We start from the raw sequence: 27,376 nt of genomic DNA on the forward strand, positions 1-27,376 counted from the left end.
GATCTCAACAAACTTCAGATTGTGCAGAATAGAGCAGCTCGTCTTGTACTCGGGTGTTCTACGAGAACAGGTGTAGACCAAATGCAAAGCAATCTTGCATGGTTGAAAGTAGAGGACAGATCGACACGCAGCCTACTAACACTATTTAGGAATATAACTGTGTCTAAACAACCAAGCTGCTGCCTGTACTCAAGAATAGCACAGGACAAGACAAGTTACCAGGGGTCATGTTTCAATTCCTCTACCGAGATCAAATGCAATGAAAATAACTGCTATAGGGCCATCTCACAGTGGAATAGGTTGCCATATATAGAATTACTCGAGTAACAAGCAAATAAAGCTTTAAAAAGCAAGTAAAGAGGTTACTTTTGGGTAATCAATGCTTGATATATAAAAATGCTAAAGATTTATTTGATTATTTGTATTTTTTTTACTAGTCATTTTGTAATATTTGTAATATTCTGTAATATTTTGGTATAATGCTAATGTAATGAGGTGGGTTTGGTTGGATGGGTGTGGGGGGGAATTATGTTTGATTATGTTATGTATATTGTTTCGTATGTTTGTTTTATTTTTAATTATGTTGTTTGTTTGTATTTATTGTTTTGTGTGGACCCCAGGAAGAGTAGCTGTTGCCATTTGTAACAGCTAATGGGGATCCAAATAAACTTAAGCTTTGGCCAACTCATTAACACTTTCAGTGCCGGGCCGTGTTTTCCTTTTTACCCCGTTGATGCCACGGTCCACGGCCCATGTAACGTTAATATCGCCTAATCTATGTTTTAAATTATGCTATGTGTCTAATCTGCCCATCGCTTATCAAAGAATCATTTTCCAGTCAACATTGGCAAAGCAGATTGTGTTTTTATCGCTTCATTTCCTTTTTATAGCATTTTGAAAACCACTCGGTTTTGAAGAAAAAACAACACATTCTATGATAATCGCCTTTTACTGGAATATTCCAGAACGTTATCATTTTGTCGGTCTATTTATGAATCGTTTTCAAATAAACGCTAGATGGTCGATAGTATATGTGTGCGCACGCACGCTCGTGCCGTGCGCTGATAATCGCTGCTATTATTTCCTCATGGCTTTTACAGTGAAACAGCCATATCACATATAGTGGAAACGCTTATATCTCCATGAAAACGAGTCTGATTATCCTAACACTGATAACATAGATTCCTTACCTGACATCAGATGGTATCCAAATGGTATATTCCAATTCCTGATCACCATTCGAAAAAATCGATAAGTATATTGATCCAACGTGTGTACAGTATAACCCATGATCGCCGCGGCTCAGAGGCTCCAGAATGAACTCTGGTAACTCAGTGGAGTGGAAAATGTGGACTGGAATATTTTTTTTCCCCATCCATTTTCATTGAGTCCATTCCAAAAGGGTGATTTACCATCTGGGAGACGATAGGGGGCGCTTTTTTCACATCTGATCGCCGGCGGCCCCTGGATCTCCAACGGTAGGCTCGCGTGATGCAATATGATTTCAGATCGCTAATAATATTTTTTTTAAATAATCCAGAGAAAAGCCGTGACGTGGCTTTCAACGTCACAATCGTAAACCCGAGATTAGCCGTGAGTGGCGCTCAAAGTGTTAAGAGGTAAACAAGCCGATTTGGGCCAGTTCATTTTTAAGCCTGATAATTTACCGAAATCATCAATTATATCATAGGCAATTATTACAACTACTCAACTAGTTGTTGTAATTGAGGGCGATTGTTGGGTAACCTTTTTGAGCGCACTTTCAAAAGTCTGTACTTCTACTGAAGTAATTGTTAAACATTTTCTTCTACTTTTATTTGAGTATGTTTTATTTCTAAACATGATCTCAGTGCAATGAGATCAGTAATTTACAGAAACACATAGCTATTCAGCACCAGCTCCTGCAGAGGACGTGTTATGGGGGGTGTCGGGAGAACCCAAGAGCAGAACACAAGGCACAGGAGAATGACGCGGTTTAGGTTATTTAATGAAAACCCAGGGAAGGACAAGGGGGCAGGTAGTGAAGTGCTGGGAGTGAGAGGAGACAAACTGGACAACGGGTGTCCATGCGGTCCAGAGGAGGTGCAGGCTGGTGAGGTCCATAGGAGGGGGTGCAGGTCGGAGGGGTGAGGTCCTACACACAGGAGAACAAATGTCAATACGATGCAGGATACGGAGTACACAGGTTACATTAGGAATCTGCAAATCTGGTTCTAGAGGTCCAGAGAAGAGTCCTACTATCATAGAAGGTGAAAACAACACTCGGACCAGGACTGGCAGGGGTGCAGGCCTCTTATCCTGGCTCCGTGATGGGGTGATAGATAGCTCACAGGTGTGTAGGCCGGCCCAGGTAGGCAGACTGATGGTGAGGCGGGAACAGGGAGAGACCCATATAAGGCTGTGGAGACCTGCTGACAGACAGGGGAGCAAAAGGCCCTGGCTGTGGGGGCAGGGGCCCAAATTCATTGGTACACATTATGTGCACGCACACACACACACACACACACACACACACACACACACACACACACACACACACACACACACACACACACACACACACACACACACACACACACTCTGTGTGTCTTAAGCCCTTGGATCCTCTCTCCCTCTGTCTCTTTCTCACACAAGCACACCACTCTCCCTCTGTCTCTTTCTCACACAAGCACACCATTCGATTATGCTCTAGTAAGGTAACGTTACCATGCTAAATAGGATCTTGTACAATGAAAATGTGCAATTTACCTTGGCTAATTCCTGCCATGAAGAGAGAGAAAGACAGCGATTATTACGCTCCTCAGAACACCACGTGTCCTTTAACCATGCTTTGTCAATACTAACATAATGTGTCACTCACACATTGCCACATGCCCTTTTAACCATCACCCATTGCCAAGTGCCAAACACTAACTTATCTAATTAATCATTATCATTGCTAGTAGTGCAATCTATGTGTGTCCCTTTAACCATCACTCATTGCCATATACGAAACCTACAACCAAGCAAGACAACCCAGGAGCCAGAATGTATAGGCAGGTCATTACTTGTATGTAAATAGCACAGCCTAGCAGAAAAGCCCAGCAAAAGTCGTTATGAAATCAACCAAGTTAGGGAAAAATAGCAAAAGCATCGTACCTTATTGTTGATGTTGAACCGCTGTCTCCCTCCGTTTGAACTTGTCCCTGTCGTTTGGCTGCTCGCAGTAAGTCTGGCTTTTTTTTCTTCTTCAAAACCTCGTAAAACTCCCCACAGCTCATCTTGAAGTACAGTAGCAAGATCCTCGCTCATCTTATTTCGATCCGTGGTCCCAGAGCTGGGTCATAAGGCTGAAGTACGCATTGGATACTGGGATGGAGACCGGTTCCTTCATTCCGGTGCTGCAGATAGCATCTAAACACCTGCACCCATTTCTGATCAACAGCTTGAATCCGTCCTCAGGAGAAAAATAACGTGCCAACTTCTCAATGCCCTTGTTAGATGCGTCAGATAAGATAAGATGATAAGATAAGATGATCCTTTATTAATCCCCTTGGGGAAATTCGGGTGTCAAAGCAGCATGGGGGGGGGGTACAGGGGGGGGGATACATAGCTTCACAGTCCTATACAGTCCAGTATCTATATACACTATAGATACACTTAAAGTATAGATACAAATACAATATAATATAAAAAAAAGTACAAACAAAAGATAGTCCAGTGATGAGAGTCCAGTGATATGAGTCTCTAGTGCAAAATACAAGATAGTTCTGCCAGTTTGTTGTAGAGCCGGATGGCTGCCGGTATAAAGGACCGGCCTAGACGGTTTGTGGTGTCGGGGGGGGGGATGAGTCTTAGGCTGAACGTGCTCTTCAATCTGGCTAGCTCCTCGTAGAGCTTAGATGACACTAAGAGAAGCACCTCTCAATGTTCTTGTTAGCTGCGTCAGATGACACTAAGAGAAGAACGCTTCATTGCTCTTGTTAGATGCATCAGATGACACTAAGAGAAGAACGTCTCATTGCTCTTGTTAGATGCATCAGATGACACTGAAAAATACTCCAAATTCGGAAGCAGCAGCACCTGGGATCTCGGTGCTGAAACACCCTTTGTCCTCCAACAGAATATTTTTGATAGCATTTTGTTGGCGCTGTCCAGCATAGCTGAGGTGGTGTCATAATCACAGCAAGAGCATTCTTCACTCCTCCTCATCCCCCCTTCACATTCACAACACACCTTCCTCGCTCCTCTTCATCCTCCCTTCCATCCACCACGGAAGCCTCACGCCCATATATGGTCAGCACTCCTTCACCCCCTGTCACTCAACTCAGCTGCACCTCATCTCCTGATTCACACGCTGCCAGGCACCTCACTCTTCACAGCTGTATCCCATTCCCTGATCACCAAGACCCTACTTCTACCGGAGGATGCTGACCAGAAGTCGTCGTGGTGTTATTATAATTACCTAGGACCTCCGTTCCAGCGAGCCCCTGTCTGGACCCCTGGAGTTTTACTAAGGAGTTCCTGCTCACTCTCTCGACACGGACCTGTGTCTTCCGTCCGCAGTAGCACTGGAGTGCACCTGCTCTCATTGCCCCAAGAACATTCCCAATTCCTGTCTGTTGTAAATTTCTGGATGTAACTCTTGTCTGCTTGGGGAATACTATTAAATATCCTGAAACGCTCCATTCTCTCTTCTCCTGTGCTCAGCGATTGGGCTCTTCTTAAAACCCATTCTCACAGAACACCACGACCAATGACGTCAGAACCAGCTGCACTCGAGATCGAGGAATGGAGGAAGTTTCAGAGGCAATCCGTGAGTATCATCAACGGCCAGACCGCTCGGGTAGACCAACTCTCCCACTCAATAGATGCAGTCACTGCTCAGCTTACCGCTCTCACACTCGGCTCTGCGGAGCGAGACAGACAATATGGCAGTTTCGAGACGTACGTCACGGCTCAGCAAGCCTCGCCAGACACCCAGATTCCCCTGCACAGAGAGCCCCACGTTCCCGCACCGGAGCGTTATGACGGGAGCGCCTCCAAATGTCGAGCCTTTATCTTTCAATGTTCGTTAGTATTCGGGCAACAGTCACACACTTTCCAAAGTGAGAAGTCTAAAATCGCTTACCTGTCGGCCCTGCTCACGGGTCCTGCGCTAGAATGGGCGACCGCTCTCCACTTCAATAATTCTCCCCTCTGCGAGTCATATTCTGCATATATTGACGACATGCGCAAAGTCTTCGACCACCCTCCGGGGGGCTCGGATAGAGCCGCCGGCTTATTCACAATCCGCCAAGGAAATCGCAGTGTGAGCGAATATGCAATCGAATTCCATATCCTGGCAGCCGGCTCCGACTGGGGTGACACGCCACTACGAGGGGCTTTCCGCCAAGGCCTGAGCGACGTTCTAAAAGATGAACTGGCGTCCAAAGAAAAGCCGGATTCCCTAGACGAGTTAATCCATTTAGCCAGGGAACTGGATATTCGCCTTCGTGAACGCCGCAGAGAGAGGGCTAGCGCCGCTTGCCCACCTGTGCCCAGCTCAACTCGCTCTCCCCGCGCCGTCCGCGCTGAAAGTAGTTCCCCTGAGCCCATGGACCGAGACCGCTCGCGCCTTCCTCCCAACGAATGCCGTCACAGGCTCGCAACGGGGGCATGTTTATATTGCGGTCAACTCGGTCACTCCGTTGCTTCATGTTCGATTCGCCCAAACGACGGAGCTCGGCAGTGACGCTGGGCGTCTGTTCGAGCCTTGATATTGCTCCCAGCTCCGGTCCGAACATGCAATTCAGTGCCACGCTGTGTCTCAATGGCCAATCACTCCCGCTGTCTGCCCTGGTCGACTCAGGTACCGACGAGAATCTCATAGACGCTGGGGTTGTTTCCCACTACCACATTGCTACCGACACCCTGCCAATACCCCATGACGCTTGCGGGTTAAACGGGAAGTTGCTTGCGAGAATAACTCGCCACACTGTACCCCTCCGCCTCCTATTGTCAGGAAACCATAGCGAGAGTATCACGAACTCTCCCCACAATCCCATTGTCCTTGGCATTCCATGGCTAAAACTACACAACCCCGTCATAAACTGGCCTACTGGCCTGGTGACAAGTTGGAGCGCTCACTGTCACGTCTCTTGCCTGCAATCAGCTCGGCCACCACTGGGGGTCGCTGGTTCTCGCCTACCCAACGAACCCATTGACCTGTCTGCTATTCCTCCTGTCTACCATGATTTAGAGGCTGTATTTAGCAAACAACAGGCTCTCTCCCTACCTCCTCATCGCCAATATGACTGTGCTATTGATCTACTCCCAGGAGCGCCGCTCCCCGCTAGTCGCCTGTTCAACCTCTCACGCCCAGAGAGGGAGTCTATGGAGAAATACGTCCACGAGTCCTTGGCCTCTGGCATTATTACTCCCTCCTCCTCTCCTGTTGGCGCAGGGTTCTTTTTCGTTTCCAAGAAGGATCGTTCCCTTCGCCCCTGTATCGACTATCGGGGTCTCAACAACATCACAATCAAGAACAAGTACCCCCTGCCTTTGATTAACTCTGCTTTTGAGCCCCTACAAGGTGCCACCGTCTTCACGAAGCTGGACCTCAGGAATGCCTATCACCTTGTCCGCATCCGGGAGGGGGACGAATGGAAGACGGCCTTTAAGACCCCGCTCGGTCACTTCGAGTACAAGGTAATGCCCTTTGGGCTGACCAACGCCCCTGCTGTCTTCCAGGCCCTTGTCAATGACGTTCTCCGTGATGTCCTTAACCGCTCCGTTTTTGTTTATTTGGATGACATTCTGATTTTTTCCCGCTCCATTGAGGAGCACGTCCAGCATGTCCGCCGGGTCCTCCAACGCCTTCTGGAGAACAAGCTGTTCGTCAAGGCGGAGAAGTGTGAGTTCCACTTCTCCTCCATCGGGTTCCTCGGCTACATCATCGAGGGCGGCAAGATCCGGGCGGACCCGAGAAGATCAAGGCGGTGTCCGACTGGCCCCGGCCCGCCAACGTCAAGCAGCTCCAACGCTTCCTGGGGTTTGCTAACTTCTACCGGCGCTTCATCAGGGACTACAGCCGGGTCGCTGCACCCTAGGCTTGGGCGGTATGACGGTATTACGGTATACCAGGGTATTTTGAGATCCCGCCAGTATGATTCTCAATACCGTGACGTCACAGACTGCTATTACACTGACACTGAGTTGATTGTAGAGCACAGCACGCGCCAGCAGAGGGTTACGTGGCTATCGTTCTGGGAGCTAACGTTGATACCTGGATGGTGCAAGCTAACTAGCTATCGTTCTGGGAGCTAACGTTGATACCTGGATGGTGCGCGCTAACTAGCTACCGTTCCGGGAGCTGACGTTGATACCTGGATGGTGCGGGCTAACTAGCTACCGTTCCGGGAGCTAACGTTGATACCTGGATGGTGCAGGCTAACTAGCTACCGTTCCGGGAGCTAACATTGATACCTGGATGGTGCGGGCTAACTAGCTACCGTTCCGGGAGCTAACGTTGATACCTGGATGGTGCTAACTAACTAGCTATCGTTCTGGGAGCTAACGTTGATACCTGGATGGTGCGCGCTAACTAGCTACCGTTCTGGGAGCTAACGTTGATACCTGGATGGTGCGCGCTAACTAGCTACCGTTCCGGGAGCTGACGTTGATACCTGGATGGTGCGGGCTAACTAGCTACCGTTCCGGGAGCTAACGTTGATACCTGGATGGTGCAGGCTAACTAGCTACCGTTCCGGGAGCTAACATTGATACCTGGATGGTGCGGGCTAACTAGCTACCGTTCCGGGAGCTAACGTTGATACCTGGATGGTGCTAACTAACTAGCTACCGTTCCGGGAGCTAACGTTGATACCTGGATGGTGCTAACTAACTAGCTACCATTCCGGGAGCTAACATTGATACCTGGATGGTGCAGGCTAACTAGCTACCGTTCCGGGAGCTAACGTTGATACCTGGATGGGGCTAACTAACTAGCTACCGTTCCGGGAGCTAACGTTGATACCTGGATGGTGCGGGCTAACTAGCTACCGTTCCGGGAGCTAACATTGATACCTGGATGGTGCGGGCTAACTAGCTACCGTTACAGGAGCTAACGTTGATACCTGGATGGTCCGGGCTAACTAGCTACGGTTCCGGGAGCTAACGTTGATACCTGGATGGTGCAGGCTAACTAGCTACCGTTCTGGGAGCTAACGTTGTTACCTGGATGGTGCGGGCTAACTAGCTACCGTTCCGGGAGCTAACGTTGATACCTGGATGGTGCTGGCTAACTAGCTACCGTTCCGGGAGCTAACGTTGATACCTGGATGGTGCTAACTAACTAGCTACCATTCCGGGAGCTAACGTTGATACCTGGATGGTGCAGGCTAACTAGCTACCGTTCCGGGAGCTAACGTTGATACCTGGATGGGGCTAACTAACTAGCTACCGTTCCGGGAGCTAACGTTGATACCTGGATGGTGCGGGCTAACTAGCTACCGTTCCGGGAGCTAACGTTGATACCTGGATGGTGCGGGCTAACTAGCTACAGTTACAGGAGCTAACGTTGATACCTGGATGGTGCGGGCTAACTAGCTACCGTTCCGGGAGCTAATGTTGATACCTGGATGGTGCGGGCTAACTAGCTACCGTTCTGGGAGCTAACGTTGTTACCTGGATGGTGCGGGCTAACTAGCTACCGTTCCGGGAGCTAACGTTGATACCTGGATGGTGCTGGCTAACTAGCTACCGTTCCGGGAGCTAACGTTGATACCTATTAACTGGCTACCTATCTGTGATTTGTTTACTTGGTAACACGGGTTGCTAAGGAATTTAGTTTCGAGGTTGAAGAAAGTGCACTTTTAGGTTGAAAGAACGGCCCTAATGTCAACGTGTTTCAATATAATCGTTATGTATGGTGATAACGAGTATATTGTCAGCTCCGCCGCCCCCCCCCCCCCCCCCCCCCGCTGATGAAAATGAAAGTCATACCGTCATATACCGTATACCGGGGTATTATGTCAGCAAGGTATGACGGTATAAAAAAAATTATACCGCCCAAGCCTACTGCACCCCTCACCCAACTCACCTCGCCTTCCGTGCCCTTCGTCTGGTCTGACAAAGTGGACTCCGCCTTCGCCGAGCTGCGCCGGCGCTTCACTTCCGCACCCATCCTCGTCCAGCCAGACGTGTCCCACCAGTTCGTGGTGGAGGTGGACGCCTCTAGTACCGGAGTAGGGGTGGTCCTTTCCCAACGCTCCGCTCTCCACCAGAAACTGCACCCCTGCGCCTTCTTCTTGCGCCACCTGATCCCAGCTGAGGTCAAACTAGCCCTGGAGGAATGGAGGCACTGGCTGGAAGGCTCAGAGATCCCCTTCCTGGTCTGGACGGACCACAAGAACCTCGCCTATGTCCAGACGGCCAAGCGCCTGAACTCCCGCCAGGCCCGCTGGGCGCTGTTCTTCGCCAGGTTTAACTTCACCCTGACCTACAGGCCAGGCTCCAAGAACACCAAGCCGGACGCTCTCTCCCAGCAGTTTGTCCTCGAAGAGGGTCCCACACCGTGACATCATCCTCTCCTCCTCCTGCTTGGTGGCCGCCGCCACCTGGGAGATCCAGTCCATCGTCAGGGAGGCTCAGCGCGTCCAGCCGGACCCAGGTAACGGCCCACCTAACCGGCTTTTTGTTCTCGACCTTGTTTGCTCCCAGGTGCTCCAGTGGGTTCACGCTTCCCGGTTCGCCTGTCATCCTGGGATCGACCGTACCCTGTCCCTGCTGAAGCGGCACTTCTGGTGGGTCTCCATGAGGGAGGACACCCGCGCCTTCGTCCTTGCATGCACCGTCTGTGCTCGTGGAAAGGCTTCCCACCGACCACCCGCCGGGCTCCTCCGTCCGCTCCCTGTTCCCAGTCGGCCCTGGTCGCACGTCGCCCTGGACTTTGTCACCTGCCTTCCTCCCTCACACGGTAACACAGTTATTCTCACTATTGTTGACCGTTTCTCGAAGGCAGGGCACTTTGTTGCTCTCCCCAAACTCCCCTCTGCTTCAGAGACCGCGGACCTGATGGTGCTCCACGTCTTCCGCCTCCGCGGAATCCCGGTGGACATCGTCTCCGACAGGGGCCCTCAATTCGTCTCCTAAGTCTGGAAGGCCTTCTGCCGGACCCTGGGGGCCACGGTCAGTCTCTCCTCCGGGTACCACCTATAGACCAACGGCCAGTCGAAGCGGGCCAACCAGGACCTGGGATCCGCCCTCCGCTGCGTGACGACCCGGGACCCCTCCGGCTGGAGTACTTTCCTGCCATGGATCGAGTATGCCCACAACTCTCTGTCTTCGGTGGCCACAGGTCAGCCCCCCTTTGAGTCCTCTCTGGGCAACCAACCCCCGCTGTTCCCTGCCCAGGAGGAGGAGATCGCTGTCCCATCGGTACAGGACCACCTTCGCCGCTGCAGGAGGATTTGGGAGGACACGAGGGCCGCGCTTCTCCGCTCCGCGGACCAGAACCGTCGCTTCGCCGACCGCCACCGGACCCCGGCTCCCGACTATCAACCAGGTCAGATGGTATGGCTCTCGTCTCGGGACCTGCCGCTCAAGTCTGTTTCCCGTAAACTAACCCCCCGTTTCGTTGGTCCCTACAAGATTCTGTCCCTCATCAACCCCTCCAGCTCCCCTCCCATATGCGGATTCACCCCTCTTTCCATGTCTCCCAGCTGAAGCCGGTGGTCTCCAGTCCCCTGTCTCCCCCTGCTCCGGAGCCTCCCCCTCCGCTGGTCATCGACGACCACCCGGCCTACATTGTCCGGCAGTTGCTGGATGTGCGGCGCCGCGGCCGCGGCTACCAGTACCTGGTCAACTGGGAGGGCTATGGTCCAGAAGAGCGCAGCTGGATCTCCCGCCAGATGATCCTGGACCCGGACCTCGTCCGGGATTTCCATCAAGCCAACCCTGACAAGCCTGGGCCGCCAGGGGGCACCCGTAGAGGGGGGGGGTCCTGTCATAATCACAGCAAGAGCATTCTTCACTCCTCCTCATCCCCCCTTCACATTCACCACACACCTTCCTCACTCCTCTTCATCCTCCCTTCCATCCACCACGGAAGCCTCACGCCCATATATGGTCAGCACTCCTTCACCCCATGTCACTCAACTCAGCTGCACCTCATCTCCTGATTCACACGCTGCCAGGCACCTCACTCTTCACAGCTGTATCCCATTCCCTGATCACCAAGACCCTACTTCTACCGGAGGATGCTGACCAGAAGTCGTGGTGGTGTTATTATCATTAGCTAGGACCTCGGTTCCAGCGAGCCCTTGTCTGGACCCCTGGAGCTTTACTAAGGAGTTCCTGCTCACTCTCTCGACCCGGACCTGTGTCTTCCGTCCGCAGTAGCACTGGAGTGCACCTGCTCTCATTGCCCCAAGAACATTCCCAATTCCTGTCTGTTGTAAATTTCTGGATGTAACTCTTGTCTGCTTGGGGAATACTATTAAATATCCTGAAACGCTCCATTCTCTCTTCTCCTGTGTTCAGCGATTGGGCTCTGCTTAAAACCCATTCTCACAGGTGGTGTGTAACTGAATGGTACACCTGACCCACCTCTAGCTATATGAGGAGATTTTCTCGTGAAGAGTCCTTGTTTTACAAGTCCCTTGTAAAAATGACATTATTTGAGGGGTTTCTCTTTTGCTGTTTTTCCAACTCTTTGTGCTTCTGTCAAATCTGCGTGACTTGAAAGAGCTTGTCTGACGTCATATTTCAACAAAAAGCTATGGTGACACAGCTCTCACTCTGCTGTTAGTGTCTGCCTCAGGAAGCCTGAAAGCCTCTTCTTCACACCACTTGTCACTAAAAGAGCAAAGATACTTATTTTTTTGCTGTGGGTTCATCTTGGGTTTCACTACTTTTAGTCATATTAACGCCACATGTGAAAATTTGCTAAATTCACAGTCTGTAAAAAGTTGCCTCCTCTATCCTCTGCCATCTGCTTCACCCTGGCTTCAGCAACCTACCAGAATGTGCACACACACATATACACACACTGAGTCATCTGTGATTGGTTAAAATCCTTGAATTTTTTTTTAAGATATAACATAACATCCTACTGAATCGTTACTTAAATCAATCCACATATTTAAATTAATATGTTTTATTTAATGTAATTTCAGCCTGTCAGAAAATCTCTGGTAATAGATGTTTTCCTTTCCTGAAGACTGAGGCCAATTACCAGAATCTCCGGGGCAATCCTGTAGGGTTGGCAACCCTAGTTAGACCCTACTTGCCAAATAGTGTCAAGCTATTCCTAAATCGCATCAATATCAATATGAAATGAAAACTAGAAAAGTGTGCTCAATGAAGTCTCAGTATCGTGCTCAGTATTATGGCATGCCCTAATAATAAATATAGCCATTAGTATATTGCCAATTCCAATGTTTAACTCAACAAGTTAAGATAGTTAAGATTTCATAATATTTCCACACAGTGTTATGAAGCACATACTGTAAGTTTTGAAATGATTGGACAAACAGATTTATAGTCTGATTTGTTGTATGCCACACACATTTATTTCTTTGCATTTGTAGTGCCCCCAAATAGTCAATTCTGAAATTATTTGGGGACTTGTTTCGACAGTTTAATAAAAAATATCCACCAAGTTTGGCAATGTTTAGACAAACTGTCATTGATTAACTCTTTCTGCGCCAAACACGAGAATTCTCGTTTTTAGATCCTTTTTCCATTTTTTTTTTTTTTCCATTCTAAACACTCACACAGACCTTTGTGACTCATCTGAGACCTTGAAATTGCAATGACGATTTAATCCCGCCAGGAGGCAGTATCACCTACCTTATGAACATGCATATGGGCCAGCTTAGTGTGGGTGGCCGCAGCCCCCAAACAACTAGGGACTCACTCTACTAGTAGGTTGCAAGCAGCTGTGAGCAGGACGACAATGGCGATCGCCTAGAGCAAACTATTTGATATTATGAAAAAGACTAAATGGATTCTATGGATGATGATTATGGACGATAAGGTGCGTTTCATAACGTTATATGTATTGATCCTGTTCTGATTGAAGACACTTGGACTCGAAGTGAGAAATGGAGTACCTCTAAAACAAAGGTAACGTCTATTTTATGTCTACTTTACCAAAACTCCATCATAAAACATGCATTTGTATGATCGTAGCGTCGGAAAACGACCCCCCCCCCCGATGATTTTGTGAAGAAACATATGATAGTGTACCTTTTGACAAAGGTAACGTCTATTTTAAGTCTACTTTACCGAAACTCCATCATAAAACATGCGTTTGTATGATCGCAGCATCGGAAAACGACCACACCCCTCCCGGCTTTGTGAAGAAACAAGGTCATGTGTTTACCTCTGACCTGGCAATAATATAGGTTTCAGGCGAGCAGCCGAGAGATTTGCGCATACGCTGCACAAAACACACTTTATCTCACAACCTAGAATTTTTTTTTTAAACGGGCGATGTTTACCGTGGTACAGCGCACAAACGAAGGCATGTAGAAATTAACTGTCATCCATATTGTAGGGCTGGACGGTATGGTCTTCTAAAATTTATATCACGGTATAATTTGAAGCATAGGTAATGGTATATATCACGGTATATTCATTTATCTTAAAATGTCTATATAAATGCTTCTGAAGGGGTAAAACACTGGCAGCTAATACTGTACTCTTGTATTACTAGGACATATTTCACAAAGTACAGAGGTATTTTAAGAACATTTATTGTGCAAAACTGCAAAACTCCAACATAACTTTGACAACGTAGAGAGAGAGCGAGAGAGCGTGATGTAATAGGTTTGAGTTTGAGGTTAGAGCGTCCTAAGCTGCCGTAGTTGATGATGTCACACCAGGATGTCATTGTCAACACACAGAGTTTTAACGAGAGCAGCCCGATGGATAAAGCGATATAAAGAAACGAATAGCCAATAAATGTGAAGTTATCTTTGAACCTCTATTGTCAAGTCTCATCAATATAACCCCCCCCCACTCCCCTTTCCTCACTAATGAAACTGGTGCAGCGGAGTCACGTTAGAACGTTAGCTTAGCGGCTAACGTTAGCCCGTTGCTGCGCTAAAACAAGTCTCCTCTCAGCCTCCTTAGCCAAATTGAAATGCCCAAACTATATGGCAAGGTCCGTGAGCAAGTGGGGAAAAACTCAGTACAATTAAACACTATGCAACGACCACTGCAAATGTCAAGTGAATTGTCAAGTAACGTTAACGTCATTGCTACTGCTGTGACTAGCTGCAAGGTGACAAGGTATGAAGGTATAGTCAAAATCCATACCGTAGCGCAAATTCATACCATTTATACCGTCCACCCCTACCCTATTGTACTATAAATAGTGCCTGTCAAATGAGCTATACTATTGTCTCCATAGCTATAATATAGAATATACGATGGGTCCGCAAACATCGTGAAAATGGTCAATAACACTGGCACCAGGGAGTATAAATGGGAAAACCACGTGGCAGTCAATGAGTTAATGGCCAAATTTGCACCAGGCCTGTGTACTGTACGTGTTTGGAACTGGTGGTGCCCCCTATTGGGTGAATTCAAAATAGTTTCAACAGTGTGTGCTGTGAGTTTTGTAATGATTGGACAAACCATGCTATCCTGGTGAACCCCTACCCACCCCCTCTATGAGGAGCTAATGAGGAGCACTTTCAACCATAGACTCATACCCCCCCTGCTACTACTGTCTACTTTTATTTTATTTTAATTAACTTGAATTTCCCCAAGGGGATCAATAAAGGAATATCTTAATAATCAATGTGTTTTTATTGAATCTTTCATATAATTTACATACATACATCATTATTTTTAACAATAATAAAGGAATATCGTATCTTATCTCTCACACACACACACACACACACACACACACACACACACACACACACACACACACACACACACACACACATTCACATACTGTAATACACCACATAGATGATGAATTTAGATGATGACTTATACTTAGCCACATACCTGAGGTCTGCCTCAAAGTTACTCATCACACCGACTGACTCACGCTGACTGTCCAGTGCCTATGCATGCGTATGTGCGCAATTTCATGTGTGCCACGTTCTTTCACCATAGAAAGGCTCAGTGCCACACAGGGCTTGGCTCTGCAGCAGGGAGGGAGGGAGGGTAGAGGGCATCTCTCCAGGAGCACCAATCTTCCAACCTGATATTTTGATTCAATCAATACTGTTTTCGGTAGGGCAGGAATTTATTTATTAATACAAAATAAAATGAAATAACAACACCACAGAAAAAGGGCACTTTCTCTCTAGGAGGCCAGAGAGCTTGAGCCCCCTTTGATGCCCCTTTGTAGATATATATGTGCCTGGAATACATCAATAATACATTTAAAAGATAAAAGATTATAAAGGGACCGTTTGAAAAAAGATAAACACACCAAAGCAAGTATTCAGTAAATTTTTTGTTCACAAAATCGAAATCTTTTTATTAAAAAAATGTGCACCTTTTAATAAGTGCACTACTACAAACAAGTACACTTACTTGTATTTCTACTGGGAAAAAAATAGTCATCACATAGTGCTTGTTTAATTAGGAGATGTTGAGGGTAGAAATTATTAACTATTATTTGTTCACAGTGCTGGTGGAGGTCATTGGCGTACCAAACCATGTTTCTTAATGTGGAAAGGAGTGCAGCATATGAGTGCATATGAATATGGATGTATGATGCAGTCAGTGAGTAGCGTAAAAACACTAAGCAGAGTTCACAATTGGGATGCGGATGGCTGGTGGGGTAGTAGCTTCTCTCTGTGTTGGCTTTAAAGGAACGCTCCAACATTTTGGGAAATACACGTCAAATGTATATACCCTCTTTTCTGGACTCTTTTTGTATCACAAACAGTACTGTATTTGCAAATCTGGTATGTCATAAATGTATAGATGTAGCAGTACTGTCTATCTGTATGTCGTGTATGTCATATATGTTATGATGAATTGAAAATGGGGGACCCTGATGTAAACAAGACGAAAGTCTTTCTCTGGTCTGCATCCCCTTAACAATTGTTGAGCTGTACTGTACTGTACCCATTCTTCAATCTGTTAATAAAGTTTTCAATCAATCAATCAATCAATCAATCAATCAATCAATCAATCAATCAATCACACTTATTCACCATCTTACCCAGAATCAGATAAGATGGTTTTGATGGAGCAATGCTAGCTGCTTCCAGTCCTTGTGCTAGACTAGGCTAGCATCAGACCCGGCTGCACATGCATGAGTTTGGTCTATTTTGAAAGGTAACATTCTGAAGTGTCTTACACAATAAAGAAAAATCACTTTGAGTGCTAATGAAATAGAGTAATAGAGGTTTGAACACACTGAAGTAAAAGTTTTGTGTACTCACTTAATTTTTTACTGGTTGCCAGATGCCTTTCTTAAGTTCCAGCTGAGTGGTAGGAGCTGGAAAACATAATGGTTCGATAGCCTGAAGTCTTATGTAGTACAGGTCCAAGGTTTAGAAAGATCCCACGGAAAATTAGTGTTTCACAAAGGTTTTTGTAATATGTGTACCGGTAAAGATCCTGCGTGATTATCCAAAATGGCCGTCCACTGCCATTCATTTCGCCTCTCGAGTCAAAACAATTAAAGAACTTCTTCGTCTTCTTGTGTACAGCAACTTGCAATGGGCCTGGTCTACAAGATACACTACACGACTAAGGTACCCATGTACATGTCAAAATACTTCCCAAAGGTCAGTGAATACCACGATCACAACACCAGAGGGAGCTCCACAAATCATGTTAAACCCAGATTCGGCTCAAACAAGGGACTAAACACGTTTCGCAATTATCCCACATCAATGTGGAACGCCCTACCCAAAGCTGTAAAGGAATGTGAATCACTACCCACTTTCAAAACTACTCTCAAAGAGCACCTATACGAGAGACTGCAATTCGAAATTGGCCCCTGTAAATGTCCTAACGCAACCCCTGCCAATGTACAATAAATGTCCTATTAAACCCAATAATACACGAGACCCTCTTCTTGGGACCAAGTAAGGTTTAGTCGATAATCCAATGTACAGTTACCCCCCCACCCCACCACCTCCAATATACAGTTTCCCGCCCACCCCACCCCACCTACCCAACCCCCTCCTCCACCCCTCCCAACCTCCTACCTACCAACCTCCTCCAATGTACAGTTTCTTCGTCAAATGTATACTCTCTTTTTTAGACTCTTCTTGTATCAAAAACAGTACTGTATTTGTAAATCTGGTATGTCATAAATGTATAGATGTAGCCAGGGGTGTAGCTGGAGATTCTGGGCCCCATGAAAGAATCTATTTGTGGGCCCCCAATCCATGCGAGCGCACAGCAGCGCGCAAGCTTAAAGAATTTGGGGCATAATATGCATAATAATATGGTTTTTACCAATTTCTTTTTATAATACAGGCAATTTTACTTTTGAGTCATCTACATTAACTTACTTTAGGATAATAATAAAACCATATTAATAAAAAGATAATAATAGTGTTCTCTGGGCCCCCACCCAGTGCTGGGCCCTTGGAATCATCCTAACCTCCCCCCCCCCCCCCCAGCTACTCCCCTGGATGTAGCAGTACTGTCTATTTGTATGTCATGTATGTCATATATGTTTTGATTAATTGAAAATGGGGGACCCTGATGTAAACAAGACGAAAGTCTTTCTCTGGTCTGCATCCCCTTAACAATTGTGTGTATTGAGTTGTACTGTATTGTACCCATTCTTCAATCTGTTAATAACATTTTCAATCAATCAATCAAACCTTCCCCCACTCTCAGCGCCCATCTGAGATCGCTTTCGGAGCAACCGCTCCTTGGCTACAACGATGGTCAATCATTTTCACCATCAGCGGTGACTGGTCAGTTCAGGACCATTCACAACCGGACGTGGTCACGGCTTGTCAAATGACGCTCGCCGGATGTTTAGTCTTGTAACACGAGAATGGAATCACACAATACGTTGAGTGAGGTGACGATCGAAAGGCAGCAGATTCAACTTTTCAACAATGTATTGGTTGATCGGCGAAAAAGCAGCCCGGAGCCGACAAACGAGCGCAAAGTGCTGCGACGTGCGCGCGATTACCGCCTGAATACCGATCCTTAAGTGGTTAAGAACATTCACTTATACAAAAACAGACTGAACGGATATATATCTTCAATGAAGGCTAGCTTCAGTGGTGTTGTTATTCGAACTGGCACATCCTCCCGCACTGCCCGTTTCCTCATGACTCTCCTCTGATGACCCAGCTGCCATACTTATTTTTTTTTAACTCCTGATATCCATGATCCATATTTTTGCTAATGTTCCTAAGATGGCGATGGCATGAGTCAATGACCCACACTACTCTGCCTGTGATTGGCTAGTACGTTGCCTTTGTTCATTGGATTGGCTAGGTTTTAGACATGAGGAGTGAGATTGGTTAGGGTTAGAGTTATAGAGTAGGAGTATCAGTGTACGCCAATCAGAGGCAGAGTAGGGCGGGTCATTCCGTCATCATCCTAGGAACAGAGCCAGGGTGGGCACAGCTGACTCAGTGGGCGGGCCCGGACCCTCAATGCCCGCCCATGCCGCCGGGACTGGCTAGCATGCACCTGGACCTCTATCTGGGGCTACTGGACATACAGAGATTCTACTGATTCTTGTCTGGGGAAGATGGTAAATAAGTGTATTTCCCAAAAAGTGTTCCTTTAAAGTTAAATCATCATCATCATTCATCATCATTTATCACCACGGTACCACTTTTGTACTTATACCATGGTATTTAAACCATGATACCAATGGTAATATCATGGTATTTCAATAATGATTTGGTCACTACCATCACCGTACCTTTTTTATTCATTTTTTTTTAATACAATGCTACTTATTTGTAAGGGGGGGAAGGTTAGAGAGCCTCTAAATGATCATCTCCCATGAGTTCTGACAGGGGAATGGACACATGTTTTCAATGCGAATTTGCAAGTTAGCCTATTATTTTTATTGTTGCTATTTGTGAACATGAACACTATCATCAGAGTGGGAAAGGTAATAGGACTGTGAGAAAAATAGGGCGCAGTGGGCAAGGCGCTCACCACCAATGCAGGAGATGCTGGGTTCGAGCCCAGCTCTTGGCGTTGCTACCAGCTTGGATGGTCGTTCATACTAATACAATTGGCAGTATTAGGGGGTGGGAAGCTGGTGGGTGGGGATCGGACGTTGTGGACAGCGACTCCTACAGGTCGGTTGGTGCGCCTGCGCAGTAGAATCAGGAAGCAACGAGGGCGGCGTGTCCCTCCCACGCAGACCCTCGCCGCTGAGAGATCGCGCTGTTCAGGTGAAAAGATGCGACGGCTGCCTCCTCGAGTACCGGAGGGGACACGTGATACAAGGCTTCGTCCACATTGTGGGATGCATGGCCAACAGCGTTCGAGACAGGGGAGGGTAGAATTGGACAATACGAAATTGGGGAAGGGAGAAAAATAGAAAATGGGAAGAAAAAGTAGATAAAAAAAAAGGACTGTGAGAAAATAAAGTTTTTTGTTGGAATTATTCAAAACAAAAGCTCACAAGGGGTCATATCAATCAATCAATCAATCAATCAATCAATCAAATGTATTTATATAGCACATTTAGACATGACACTTGTCAACCAAAGTGCTTCACATAGCTAAGAACAAAGAAAAGTATAGAATAAAAAAAATTAATAAAAAAAAAAGCCAACGGATAGACAAGGAAACAAAACAACACGTCAACAAGCAAGGCAAGAGTCAAAGTGAGTCAGGAAGGCCAGGCGGTATAGGTGAGTTTTGAGTTTCGATTTAAAAGACTTGATGGAGGGGGCAGATTTAATGGACATGGGGATGCTGTTCCAGCGGTCAGAGGCTGCGACCACAAAAGCACGCCCCCCCTAGACTTGAAAGTAGACCTACGGGTGGTTAAGAGACCATTGTCAGCCGATCTGAGGGCCCTGACGTTGGTATAGGGGGTGAGGAGGTCTGCTCAGCTAGGTAAGCAGGGGCCTTACCATTAAGGGCTTTGTAGACCAATAGGAGAACCTTGAATTCTATTCTGTAGCGCACCGGGAGCCAGTGAAGGGAGGCAAGAACAGGGGTGATGTGAGCTCTCTTCTGGGTACCTGTGAGCAGTCATATGGTGTATGACACTTATATGTGGCACCTACTGCTGACTTTGACATTGGAACCACCTTGAAAAAGTCTTAGGGATTAAGTGGTTAATATGCAATAAACATGTTTTGAATCTCACCTATTCCAATTATTAAAATTCTGAGTGTATAGAGGCTTGGGACATTATATTTATGCCTTGTGATTGCCGCTCAATTATGTCTCATAACTTGTTGCAGCATTTGTTACACAGATTTGGTGCAAAATCTTAAAATGTTTGATTGATTTAAACATGGATTGATAAACATGGACAAAAATCCTTCCAATATATCCCATTAAGATACCAAAACCTTGAAGAACATATACAAGTTTCATATGCCTTTGAAAATTCTGTCCGATTATATTCACTGATTTCCAACCGACTAGCGACAATAAGGATCGCTAGTATAACGTTAGGTTCTAGCTAACAACTTGACACTGACGAACAGTAGAGAGGGAAGCCAGTGTGAAGAACATCTCATCCAATCACAGCATGATATCAAATGCATGCTGTGATTTGGTTTAAAAAACATATCAAGAATTGCACTTTTTGGTGATTGGATGGTGAGCACTTCTTCTGAAGGGCACTTCCAAGTGAACCCTAAACTGGTTCATTTCAAGTGTGAAAGCAATCAGACCAAAGGGAAGAAAAGACACAAAATATTGTGAATAAGCAGATTTCTTGCTGATATTTTTCCATATATTTCCAAATGTGTAATTTTTCATAGTCACAAGGTTATTATTTTTGCTGCTGGTAAGTTCAAAATAACCAAATAACCTTGTAACACTAAACAAATACCTCACACGCTAAATTCAAGTCACAGTAGCGCATAATTAATCACTGACAGTAAATATAAAAACGCATAGTATTTCATAACATTTGCCAATGTAGGATCCCAATTTTATGTTCATTAGGATGCATAATTCTATCTATAAGCGAACCAAAAGCAAATGGGGTCTTGAAACCAAAATGTTTTAACCAACACCACAAGATGCATGCAAAAGAGTTAGCCTACCTATTATTAACACAAAATCATCATCCTCCAGCACTCTCGATTCTGCAATCATGTTATGTGTGGGGTCTGACTCTGCATGTGTGTGCCTTGATCAGGCGTTCCCAGTGTGATGTGTTATGTCTAGCTGTAGTTCCCTGTCCTGATCTTGTAGTCCTTATCGTTTCCCTCCCAGGTGTACCCATTTGTAATCAACCCAGGTGTGTCTTGTCTTGTCACTCCCTCATGTATAACTGTTCTGTCTTTCCCTGTGTCTGATGCTGATCCTGTCTGTGCAGTTCTGTGTTTTTGTTTGTCATTATTTTATATTCCTTTCTGTTCACAAATCATGGTAACTATTAATTAAATATATTTTGTTGGTTACTTTGGCTACCGTCTCCTTATTATGTTACATTGACCAGACAATGAGCCTTCTTTCAGTCAATGGTAACGTAATAAATCACTTGGTACTATTTTGTTTCTTGGAGAAAGTGAATTACCAAGAGATTCCCGGTTCACTCTGAACTCTATAGATGAAAAAATAAAGGTAAGGATTACTGCCTATAACCACATCTATAATTCCATTGACCTTTAATTAATACAACACAAAGATTCAGTGTCCTCTGATGAAATCACAGGAGGAGATATTCAAACTCGTTAACTCTCAATAACTGTCAAACTAAATGAATATGTGCAAAACAGTTTAGAGCCTTGGGATATGTGTGAGATTATGTGCAAAATAAATTGCCGTTGTTTTTAAGTGAAGTGTCCCTTGTTGAAAATCTGAACCAACCCTTTAATAATGCTTCCACTTGCCAGATGTATGTGTATTTTGATCTAGTGTTCTTTCACTTTAAAATAATGTACCTGTGTGGTTACCTAACACTACATTATGTGATTGTGATTTATAGGTATTCCTCTGCCTCTACTCTTAAGCCTTTGAATGCTGTTAATCATTCTGCTCTTAGGTTTATTACTGGCGATGTGTATAGCACTCTTCATTACATCCTGTGTGAAAAAGTGTTGGCTGGTCATCTGTCTGAGATATGATAGCCATGTATTTGTTTATCTATGAGGCCCTTATTGAAAAAGTGCCATCTTATATCACATCTATGCTAGACTGATCCTCTGGACCATACCACACACGGTGTCGTGTCCCTGGCCAAGAACAAGGTGGGTATGGCGCTAGAAAATGATTTGGTCAAAAACATGTTAGTATTCACTTAAACATGTGTGCATGGTGCCAATCATATTGTAGCATTCTGCTAGCTCTTTCATAGGAATCCTAACTATTCCTAACACAAGCCTAGAATTTCAATTGGCCAGCAAATATAAATCTTAACGGCCATCATGGCCCGTTGTCTGTCTACGTAATTTTTCATTTATTTAATGAGAAGTACAGTATCCATTTGTCGGACAGGGTTGACACTGTGTCCATCTCCGCCAGATTTATGGCCGTTTTGATCGACAAAAAAGTTCTGAGAATATTAACTTTTGGAAGTGACTGATACGTTACCATCTGCAAAGCTGTTGTTTCTGCAAGGGCACGGTTATGTTCTAATTTCAAAAGGAACAAACCTAATACCTTCTGTAAAACGTCTATCCGTTCAGTGTATAGCCGCAGCCTAACCATGTGTTTATGCATTTTTTGTATGACTATCATGTATTACATCATGTATTACATGATATGGCCGTTAAACTATACATTTGGTCGGCAAATTAGAATCTTGTCGGCCATGTTGGCCGGCCAAAACATTTGCTAGCGGAAACCCTGGTAATAACCAACCTGGCAACCCCAACAGGGGATGATGCATAGTTATGCTCTGTCACCTTCGAGATGGCATGGTGAAATCCGCAGTTGGCACTGGACATTTAAACCAATGAAAACAATGGGGCGGCTTTGAGCTAAACTGTGTTGGTAATCGTTATAACACCATTTATAGGGACTTGAAAGTCTGGGAAATACATTATACATGTGTAAGTGCTGAGGGGAATAGTGATTGATGGCTGCTATGTTCCTGCCTGTTGGCTCCTCCCAGTGGAGGGAGTCTCTCAATCAGCAATCAGCGTGCCTCTCAGAGAGAACCGACAAAGAGCCTCAGAGTGTGTCTTGGAATGAAGAGTGTGAGAGCTGTGGGGAGACACCTGCAACCGTGAGTTGACAACCGGTAAGCTGGACAGCGGCCCGGCCTAGTTAGGGACTGGACTACAGTGAAGGCAGTTAGGTGCTCCAGTGGGAGCCGGTATGATTTTGTCGTTTTCTTAATTTTCTGTTTGCTTAAATAAATGCCCCTGGCCATTGTCCAGCGGGGAGCTAAAGCGATTTGACTGTGTTTGATTACTTGTACAACCATATTGCACCTTCCACCTACCCCTGTCTGCTACATTTGTTACATTGGTGGAGATTGCGGGCAATGCAATTAGTTTGTACAATAATCAAACACTGTTAGGAGTAGCATGGAGAACCTTGTGATGCAGCTGTTAAAGGCCAATGAGGAGCAGAAGGCTATGCACCATGAGCTCATGGCAGAACAAAGGCAGCAGAATGCTCTCATTTATGCAGAGATAAAGAGAGGTATGGCGCCAGCCCCTACCCAGCACAGTGGAGCTGTCGGTCAACCCAACCCGAGCAGATTTATCCCCAAGATGACTGAAAACGATGATGTGGAGGCATATTTTCTTGCATTTGAATGAACAGCCACCAGGGAGCAGTGGGCTGAGGACACCTGGGCAGATCTCATTGGACCTTTTCTCACGGGCCTGCACAGCAGCCTATCTTGACCTCCCCCCTGAACAAGCTCAAATATATACCCATCTAAAGAAAGAGATTTTGGCTAAGTATGGTTATAGCCTGCATGCTCGAGCTCAAAAGTTCCATCAGGGGAAATACACTCCAGAGATGTCTGCCAGAGCCCAGGTGTATGACCTAGCTCATTTGGATAAATCCTGGCTGACTAATGACCCAGAGGGGGTGAGTGTGTTGAAGCGAGTTGTTATGGACAAATGTATCCGTACATTACCCTATGATACCAAGAAAATCGTGAGCCATGGTAACCCAACTGTGATTGATGATCTGGTCAATCTGGTTGAAAGCCACCAGGTCACAATTGAACTGCTGGAGTCGGGAAGGACTGAGCGATCAGAGGCTGAGAAAAACGGGAAAGTCATGGAGAAGGCCCCAGTGTGGAAAAAAGAATCAGCGCAAGAAGACGAGGTGTTGAGACGCAGACGCTTCCCTGTACTTGGGGATGGGAGGAGGTTCTTTGAGTGTGGAGAGGTGGGACACCTGGCCTGGGACTGCCCCACAAGGGATGAGTCCATGCCTACTGCAGCCTTGGCCGATGGAGGCTCAGGGAAGCCTTACCACCTACTGGATGCCTGTTGGGCCACCGAATGCTCCCCTCCCCAAATGGTGCCGGTAAAAATAAATGGAAAGGATGCAGGAGCACTTGTGGATTCAGGTAGTTCAGTCTCACTGGTCCAACCCCATCTCCTTGACCAGCTGGAACCTGGTGAGTCGATACCTGTGTCCTGTATTCATGGGGATACCAGGGAATATCCAGTGGGTAAAATTCAGCTCACCACACCTCAGGGTACCTGTGAACTGAAGGTGGGAGTGGTTCCCCGTCTCCCTGTCCCGGTGCTGGTTGGCAGAGACTGCCCCCTCTATGAGAAACTATACCGGAGGGAAAAGGTGAGCGAGAGAACTTAATGTAATATAACTTCAAAAAGATGTAAACGTGTACTCCCTCCCCCCAAGGTGTATTCCCCAGAAAGCGTTCCAAGGTCCCAGAGAGGTGCTTGGTGCAAGGCCCATTCTGGTCACAATGGATTTCACGCAGGAGACGATTGGTCAAACGGATGCATCAGAGGTGGGAGCAGGGGTGCGTTGCTCATGGGACGGGGTTGCACGCCTAGCAACCGGCTCTGTGAGTAGAAGCACGCGCACACACATGCATGGATGTGCACGCACGTGCACACAGGAATGCGCTACACTTGACTGATGTGCCAACTCGCCAAGTACCCACCTGGCTACTTTGCATAACAATAGCGCAGGTCGTCAGGTGTGTTTAAAATACGTTCTCAGATACATTCACACACAACTTGTGAATGAAATGTGTTACATTCCTTTCCTAGAGGCAATTAGGCATTGTCTTTAGTCTGTGCGCACACAAGGGAACATTTATGCGCATGCGTGCGCATCATTAAAACACAGTGCAACCAGCTTTGAAATAACCAACGCACCCCTGGGTGGGAGTAGGAGCCGTACTCTCGCAAGAAATACAAGGTCGGGAGCGAAACACAGGAACGCAGATGCCCTGTCCCGGAGAGATTGAGTGAGAGAGCTGTGGGGAGACATCTGCAACCGTGAGTTGACAACCGGTAAGCCGGACAGCGGCCCGGCCTAGATAGAGACTGGACTATAGTGAAGGCAGTTATATATCATACTGGCCATTGCGTCTCGCTCCTCGCCATTATGAGATATTTCTTATCTCCTAGCATCTACTGTGCTCACGAACAAACAATTGCACTCACATGCACGTGACCAGGCCACGCCCCCGCGTCCTGCTATATGACGGCGGACATGGTCACACTCTACCTTCCTCTTTTTTTGTTTCCAACACAGACGTTGCAGTGCACTCCGTGAACTAGTTGTTATGAAACGGAGGGAGAAATTACACAATGTTGGGTTTTCGCCGGAGGTTCACCAGCCCCTGGAATCTTCTCGGCACATCCTAACAGCGCATCGGACCTGGCCTGGGGTTTCCTCATCTCGTGACAGCGGATCGAGGGACGTCGCCCGACGGCTAGCAGTCGAGCTACGTCACGCACAGGTAGGGTCTGCGCTACCAGGCATTGATGCTATCATTTGTGATACTGCTCGTTGTCCCATGAGACAGCCGAGTTGTGTATTGGCGCGAGGGGCAGGATATTTGGGTAAACATGGTCATCATGACTCTGAATTGGATGTTTTCTAAGCTATCCTGGAGCGTGCGACTAATGCTAATGCTACGATTCTGGGTCACTGTTCCTTTGTTCCCCGCCATGGGCTGTCTCCACTCTTCCCTCCTCTTAACCGGTTCATTGCTGAAGGTCAATCGGTGTCTAATGTGGGGGGTTTTGCTGAGGCTTATTTACCCCTTTTACGGGTGGATGGGCTGACAACAGGGCGCAAGGCAGGTGTGCCGTGGCTTGAGGGCCAGGTAGCATCGGTCCTTTGCCATGGCATGGTTGAACGGTGTCCAACCTGGAAGCCGACGCCAGAGGGCGAGTCGGCCCGGCAGGTGGCTGTATGGGCTGATGAAGTTTATACCGCCGCAGGACGGAATTTAGCAGCAACCAGTGTCATTGCTCAGTTGACTGCTTTTCTGTCCACAATGGTATCAGGTAGTGGGGTCTTAGGGCCAGCCGACGTCGAAAACATCGCGTGTTTTTGTGGTTATACAGCTTTTAACTCAGTCGCAAGCTATGACCGCAGGGAGGACCAGGATGCTATCAACTCTTGTTCACAGGCATCTTTGGTTGGAGCAGTCTTCCTTTGAGGAGGAGAAAAGACTTCTTCTCCTCAGGGCTCCCCTCTCCGCAGAGGGACTCTTTGGTCTTTCCGCAGGAGCGCGGGCGGTATTTGACCTAGGCCCCACACCGCCTCGCACCACACAGCCAGAGTTGAGGGCGCGGCCTCGTCAACGACTGTGGCCAGGCCCCCAGCCAGCAGCCATGTTTCCCCCACCTGAGGTCACATCCCGATCTTCCCTCCTCACAGGAAATTCCTTCGCTTCCTTTTTCAGGGTGTAGCCTACGAATACCAGAGGCTGCCGTTCGGCTATTCTCTGGCCCCTCGAACATTCACCAAGTGCGTAGAGACCGCACTGGAGCCTCTACGTCGTCAGGGGATACAAGTTATTTTCTATCTCGACGACATTCTGCTCCTCAGCCGGTCGGAGGAGGTCGCCAGGTCTCATACCAGGCTGGTGGTGGAATTCCTCACCAGTCTGGATTTTGCTGTGAACTGGAAGAAGAGTACTCCTCTTCCCAGTCAACATGTGGAGTACTTGGGCTTGGTTCTAAGCTCAAGGCCCATGAGGGCAACCCTCTCAGAGCGACGGCGAGTGGATATTCTCAGCACGCTCAGGGGGCTCCGTCCTGGCAGGATAGTTATGGCGCTGTCCGTGATGCGCCTGCTCGGTATGATGGCATCTGCTCACTATGTGGTTCCT

At 46.9% G+C, this 27,376-nt stretch overlaps 1 protein-coding gene across 1 annotated transcript in view; it reads right to left on the minus strand.

Annotated features, from left to right (window-relative positions):
- Positions 1-24,630: 24,630 nt before the first annotated feature.
- Positions 24,631-27,376, minus strand: part of zic6 (zic family member 6) — a gene marked incomplete at its 3' end in the record, with an annotated part of 80,331 nt that continues 77,585 nt past the window's right edge. The window contains exons 4-5 of the mRNA XM_084332050.1: positions 25,404-25,477; positions 24,631-24,834 (exon numbers count right to left, since the gene is read on the minus strand). Coding sequence (XP_084188176.1) covers positions 24,631-24,834; positions 25,404-25,477 — 278 coding nt within the window. The remainder of the gene's footprint in view (positions 24,835-25,403; positions 25,478-27,376) is intronic.

This window comes from Notolepis coatsorum (assembly GCF_963971535.1).
Source record: "Notolepis coatsorum genome assembly, chromosome: 16".
Taxonomy (NCBI): domain Eukaryota; kingdom Metazoa; phylum Chordata; class Actinopteri; order Aulopiformes; family Paralepididae; genus Notolepis; species Notolepis coatsorum.